The sequence below is a fragment of the Abramis brama genome (assembly GCF_963993115.1).
Source record: "Abramis brama genome assembly, chromosome: 22".
Lineage (NCBI taxonomy): Eukaryota > Metazoa > Chordata > Actinopteri > Cypriniformes > Leuciscidae > Abramis > Abramis brama.
This window is the reverse complement of record NC_139984.1, coordinates 10993111-11000243: the sequence shown is the minus strand read 5'-3', so window position 1 is coordinate 11000243 and position 7133 is coordinate 10993111. Positions and strand designations below refer to the sequence as shown.

The 7133-nt window shown below is 36.8% G+C and overlaps 1 protein-coding gene across 2 annotated transcripts in view; it reads left to right on the top strand.

The window, feature by feature from the left end:
- Positions 1-2306: 2306 nt before the first annotated feature.
- The window catches only part of slc2a4rg (SLC2A4 regulator), a 65984-nt gene continuing 61157 nt past the window's right edge, over positions 2307-7133 (top strand). For both annotated transcript variants that reach the window (XM_084098153.1, XM_084098152.1), the window contains exons 1-2: positions 2307-2687; positions 4338-4552. In XM_084098153.1, the coding sequence (XP_083954279.1) occupies positions 2514-2687; positions 4338-4552 (389 nt within the window). In that variant the 5' untranslated portion in view covers positions 2307-2513. The remainder of the gene's footprint in view (positions 2688-4337; positions 4553-7133) is intronic.

The following is a 7133-nucleotide window of genomic DNA, read 5'->3' as shown; positions in this document are numbered from 1 at the left end:
GAAGTGTGCTCCACTTTATCTTTGGCTTGGCGGTTCCTCCCACTTCTGAATCTGTCCTTCTAGCACAGGGCTGGCTTTGTATAGTGGGGCGGATCGGTGCTTTTGATGTCGATGTTCTGAGAGAGTGCGAGAAGCGATCGTCCATTGTTTTTGTCGAAAACGAGGGTGTGATTTGTACAGGTTGCACAAGGGTTTACTGTTTTTTCAATCATGTTTGTTCTTTAAAGGGGCAGAGAAATGACAGGCCTGAAGTATGATATTTATTGGCAAGTGTGTAAATAAAATATCTATTAAAAACCCATCTGCTTGCGTTAAACAGATGACATATACGTCGACGTGATGCTTCTCGTTCACCCGACCATTTATGGTTCAACAAAAATGGACATTCTACCATACCGAAACAGACCAAATCGCATGTATATAGAGCATACAGCAATGCAACATAACTATATTATGAAAAGAAAAGCTCTGGTGTTGATGTTTTAAAAAGCAATGAAAGGTTTCTACTTCTGCTGTTTAGGTTGTATGTTGTGAAGTGTGTACATAGTAACACTGCTTCCCCAGCATATGTCCTTGGCTTAACTGAGTTGATGTGTGGTCCACCCAAAGTGTAACACAGAGTATGGTGTATAAAAAAATATCTGTTTAGTAATATTCTGTGCAAAAGATTGTAATGTTTTCTATAAAAAAATCATTCATATAAATATTTGTTTTTACTTTTTTAATAAAGTTGCACCTTATGACTGGTTGTGTGCCGACTATTCTACTGTATTATAGCATGTGTGTTTATGAGCTTTTGAAAAGGCTTTTGTTGATGGGTTTATAAGATGGGAGAACATATTCCCCGGGTTTCACAGACAGCGTTTAAGGCTAGTCCCAGACTAAAATGCATGTTTGAGCTGTTTTAAAGTGATAGTTCTCCCTAAAATGAAAATTCTGTCACAAACCCGCAAGACTTTTGTTCATCTTCGGAACTCAAATGAAGATCTTTTTGATGAAATCTGAGTAATTTCAGTCCCTCCGTTGGCAGCTACTTAACTGAGACTTTGACACTTCAAAAAACTCATAAAGAGATCGTAAAACTAATCCATTCCATATGAATTGAGCGGTTTAGTCCAAATTTTCTGAAGAGACTCGATCGCTTTATATGATGAACAGATTAGGCTTTTATTCACATTTAAACATTGATCAGCGAACATAAACAGAAGCTCAAATGAACCTGCTTGACGCACGAGAAAAGTTGTAAGCAACTGAACTCAAGAAAGCAGTTTAACCAGTGAACAGATTAAGACCGATTAAGAAACACTTTCATTAGGAGAAAATCTAAATAAAGTGAGAAAAGAAAAAAAGAAACACTTTATTTTACTTTTAAACCTGCTTGAAGCATCAAAGTGGTAGTTGTGTAGCTGTCAATGGAGGGACAGAAAACTCTCTGATTTAATCAAAAAGATTTTAATTTGTGTTCCGAAGATGAACAAAAGTCTTACGGGAACATTGAGGGTGAGTAATGATGACAAAATTTTAATTTTTGGATGAACTATCCCTTTAACTGAAAGCAGCTTGCAGTGACATATCTTAAAATAAGTCAGTGCCATTGTTTTGACACAAGGTGTACACCAGTAATTGAAAATGCTTGTTAAATATTGCACAAATACAGAAATTTATAGACTTAACAAAGGTTCACAAAATGTGCACCATCACATAAGACACATCAACATTTCGAGTGAGAACTGCACATGGGGTGGTGGTTTTGAAGACAATGCTGAAAAAATGCTAGACTGGTTGGCTTGTATTAGCTGGTTTAAGATGGTCTCCCAGTCTGAACCGGCTGAAAAGTGCGCAAAACCCCTCTAAACACAGCCTGATAGGCCAACTAAAACCAGCAAACCAGTTTAGACTGGTTTGAGGTGTGTGTGTGTCTATGTTTTTTAGCAGAGAAGATAGCTTTAAAAGTATTTCCCAGTCATGTTTGTATTGTTTTGCGTTAGAAGAGTGAATATTTTCATATTTTTTATCGCCGCAAATAGACATTCAAACTGAGAAACAATTCGTTTTAAAAGTGCGTCAATTTTTACCGGGGCTTTTTTTCCTCTTCCTCTCTGTCTGCACCGGCCGGCAAAACCATCGAGACACACCCCCTAAACCCTCGAAAAGATTCACTCCGACGTTTCCCGAACGACCAATCAGCTGCAGGTTTGCAATGGCCGCGTGCCTAAATAGAATGTTTATGTATGTCGAGAGCCAATCAGAATCAATGAGGGGAGTGGCCGAGCGAATCTCGCCTGGCTGCACGCGCAGGATAGAGTGGGCGTGGCGTCGGGCTCGGCGAGAGAGAAAAGCAAAACAATCATTTTTATCCACTTTTACCGGCTGCTTTAGGGTCCGTAGTGAAATACACTCTCGACAGGGAGTCGTAGTCCACACAGTTCTGTTAAATGCATCTTATCCCGCTCAGCACTAAAGTCTACAGAAAGCTGGTGATCTTGTGAAGTCACATTTGATCCAGGTTGAAAATGACTACCAAACGGCTTCTCGAGCAGCCTCGAGCCAGCGACAGCACGAGCACGCGCGAGCCTGTCACCGGGAAAGCGCTGCATGAAGGTGCTTTCAGGAATTTTGGCAAGGAAATCTCTCCAAATGGACATTACTATACCTCAGCGAGAGAGATGCACTACATTCATAAGAAAGTAAGTGGTGCCTACTCAAGTTTTGCATACATTCACTTATTTGACAGTTTGTTGCATTTATAAACAAGTCGAAACGACTGTCGGCAATTATGATGGAGTTTTACGATGGCAGCGCTGCTTTTCGCTTTAAACTCAAGTTTGCATGGAAAAATTGCTTGTGAAGTAAATGCAATTTAATTTTATCGTTGCAGTTATACTGTCGTCGGCGTTAAAATCGCGAGGCGTTAACTGTTTTTGCACGGTTTAAGATGGCGACTTAACTTGCATGTTCAAAGTTTAAACGAAAAAAAAAAAAACAGGGGGTTGGGTTGGTACATTTAACTGATTCACCCCTCCCCCATAGTGTATCTTACGCGATCTGAAGCCGGTGGAAGGGTTTGTTTTTACAGGAACACCGTTTGGTTTTTCCTCTCAACGTCGCATGGTGACTTTCTAGGATATTTACTGATCGAAAAAAGAAGTGTTTTTATGTGCAACTTACATTGTATGCAACAAAAGGAAAAGAAAGTTACTTTATTGTAGTCATGGTTTATGCATTGCTTATGGATTAGCCTATTGTATGAAGTAACCATATGCGTCGTTTAGTTCCTTCGAACGTTTGAGCGTTCGCTTTAGAACGGCGTTTAATTTCGCTCTGTTCAGTGAAGTGTAGGAGTTCGAGACACGCCCCCTTTCTATGATGACGCGTCATATAATGTTTCTGCTCTGATGAACGTGCACTTGACCGATATGAGCTGTGTAGGCAATGCAACTCTGCCTGTAATGCAACAAATTCACGACTGCAGTGTTTTGTCACACTATTAGCTGACAGGATGCTTCATAAATCCAGATTTAATCTTGGCCCTAGATTTTAGATAAAGCATATTCAGTATGGAAGTTTTGTTGCTTTTGGTCAATGTTTTTCAGCTTTGAGAATAAATAAACTTTTAGCATAGATCTGTGGTTCTCGACCTCTTTGACTCGACTTCCCGTTGTCCAACACAATATTCGAAGGCAATATTCATTTTTTTTTTTTTTTTTTTTTTAATGAACACAAACTGGTAGTATTAATAAGCTTTTGTGATTCCAAAGGTTTCAAGATCTGTATGTTTATCAATATCAATAAACTTGATTTTAGTTTACATATTGATTTTATGGTTTTTAAGCATATTAATTTAGATCAGAGCTAGATTATTTAGATTTCAATAATAGTAACATATTAATTTAAATGCTTTTGAGTCATGTTGGAAGTAAAAAATTTTTTCCTTTTTCCAAGGACCAAAATTATTGATGACTCATCTTGGCCTGTCCAACTTTTGGAATAGATATTTCTCCTGGAAAGAGAATGTCTCTTTTACCACCTGTTACTGACAATAGCAATAGCAAATCATGATTAACTTTTGCCATTTAAAAAAAGGGACAATCCCTTCAACATTTCCCGTTCCAACTTTCTGTTTCAAGCGATTAGCACAGAGAGAAAACTATTCTTGTCAGGCTATCTTGTCTTCAAGTTTTTAACAACTTAAACAACCATCCTAAAGAAATATAAGGAAAAAATATAATATTATGTGACTAAAACCGAATTGAATTCCTGTCTCAGTCTCTTTGGACCCATATGCTATTTGGTAAAGCAGAAGTATATCTCTCTTTTCATCTTCTTCTTCTTCTCAGTTTGCATGTGGCAGAGAAGAGGACGAACAGAGCTCAGGTGGGGTCCTTAAATACGGCTGTCCTGCTCATCACCTGATCCTGAGTGGCATCAGGCTACAAGACCAAACTCACATTGAGGCTCTGAGCCCAGTGAGAGGGCCAGGATGTCTCCCTCCATCTCCCGAAACACCACACCCGCCGCACACGTCCTCCATCATCCCCGTCCCACATGAAAGGTCAGTTCTGATCCCATCACTACAGAGAGCACTGTGCTGATTGACACAGTTTGGTTGATGTAGTTATATTAATGTATATATATATATAGTATGAAATTCAATGTGTTTTGTATGCAAATACACTACTACACTGTAAAAAAAATTCTGTGAAATTTACGGTAAAAAAAAAAAAGGCAGCTGTGGTCTCTAGAAATTTACCGTAAAAAATACGGGAGCAACATTTTAGGTTTTACAGACTTAACTTAAAATTTACAGTAATAAACCGTATTTCATTATCTGATATAATGTTGATTTACCGACCTATTGAAGTATTAATATCTGTTTTGTACCATTGTAATACACTGACAACTAACAACCACAGCAGTAATGAGAGTCACATGATCAATCAAAGCAGTTCTTCCATAAGAAAGTTAACATTTTATGTATATAGAAGCTGCACAGTGTCATTCACACAAACATTAAACACCATCATGGTAACACACATGAAATTATAAAAATACAATAAACATTAATTTAACAACATTAAATGTAACACAAAAGCCTAATGTACATAACTGATTAGAAAAAAACTAAGAAAACTATGACGAAACATAGTTTTTTCAACAAAAATACATCAATTGTGAAGTGTCACGCAGGGAATTGTCGGAATGTAAATTTACGTTTTTTTTTCACTGTAAATTATACAATGGCTTGTTCGTTTTCACTTCCAAAAACTGTAAATTTAACAAATTTTACAATAAAATTACATTAAATGTACCATTAGATCTATCACAGTTATTTACTGTATATAGTAAGGAAACTTTCTGTGTACCAATTGTTTAAACAGTCTTTTAATGTTAAAATCATAATAGTTTTTTACAGTGTAGTCAAACGTTTTTACTTAAATGTTCTTAAAGATCCTCCTTTATGCCTCTCGTTCCAGAATGCATTATCACCGAAGTGTATTTTGATGGACTGTGATAGATTGAACTCTCAGTTCTTTATTTTTCATTTGACTCTTATGAAAATATTTTTTAATTATGTAAGACCAGATCTAGTTTTAGAATTTTTACCTAAGATCTAAATTTAAAAACCTATTTTAACTTTCTCACCATGAATATAGCTGGGGTAGCTGGCATGGCGTTAAACTATAAACAAACAAACTTAAATGTTCTTAAATACATTTATAGATGCATAATTGTGCATATGTATGAATGTTTTTATGAAACTAAAATAATTAATATTATTCAAAAAAAAAGTATCAATTATATATTAATTAATTAATATATTATTAATAGATGAGTTGGACCAGATAGTGAAGAAATGTGAACTGTGAACTCCTTCCCAGAATGCACCTCACCTCATTTTCTGGTCACTTCCTTCTTCTCAAAATTCTATTTATGTTTTTGATGTCTTTTCGATTATTCCAAAAATGATGGATAGCGTCAAAATAGCTTGCGGAGAACGCAGACTCCCATGCAAGGAGAATGAGCAAGAATTGGACAAATACTGTAGATAAAGTAACTTGGAAAATTGGCATGGAAAAGCCTTTCCAACTTGCAGACAGCTTTTTACAGGAAGAAGAGTCAGTGTTGGTCCACTCAATGTTAATGGCTTCAAACAGTTCATGAGTAGTTGAAAAGTCTCCCAGTTCATTTGAGTTTAATGTGAGACCAAATATTCACTATAGGGTTCAAATCTGGATTCTGACCAGGCCAAAACATGAGCCTGATGGACTTGTTCTCAAGATGCTTCTGGGTTGTCTTTGCAGTTTGGGCAGGAGCATTATCTTGCTGAAAAATCACATCTGATCATTCCTCTTTAGATAACAGCTTTTCAATTGTGGGAAGCAAATCATTCTGCAATATTCTCTTGTACTCCAGAGCATTAAATGACTTTTCACAGTGAAGGAGCTCACCAATGCCAGCAGCTAAAAAGGTTCCTCACACAACGGCACAGTCTCTTCCTTCATGCCTCATTGTGGTGGAGATGCATTTATTATTATATTTTTCAGCAGATTTTCAAAGACACTGCTCTGGAGCATCACCATGAAACTCGTGTTTCATTGATTCATCACTCCACAGTCCACACACAACTCTGCTAAACCACTCTGAATCAAACTTCCCATATTTAGCCAAAAACTTCTTTCCGTCTTGATAGTTTTCTGAGACAGCAATGGCTTTTCAAAGTCGTCATGAAATCGAAATTTACCCTATTTTCTTTGTTAGCACACATTACTAGTCTTGTGGCCCTCTATTCAATATTCCCTTTCACTTGGAAATACGTCACAACACTGAAGTAAAGTTGGTTGCAACTTGGGGACTTTAAGTAGTGCATTTGCTTAAATTTTGCTAATTTACTTACCAATAATTTGTGGTTAAAACATTAAAAAGCACATAAAAAATGTGTAATACTGTGATTCGCCTCGTAGCTGGTTGGTACTTTAGTTCATCACTTATAATGCTTTTTTAATATCTCTATAGGAAATTTTTTATAGAAAATTACTAACGCTGCTGAAAAAGTGGGCGGACACTAACGCACTATTTACAAAATGAGTGGGTGTGTCCAATGGTTTTGTATTTTGTTATAGTTGTTATTCAGA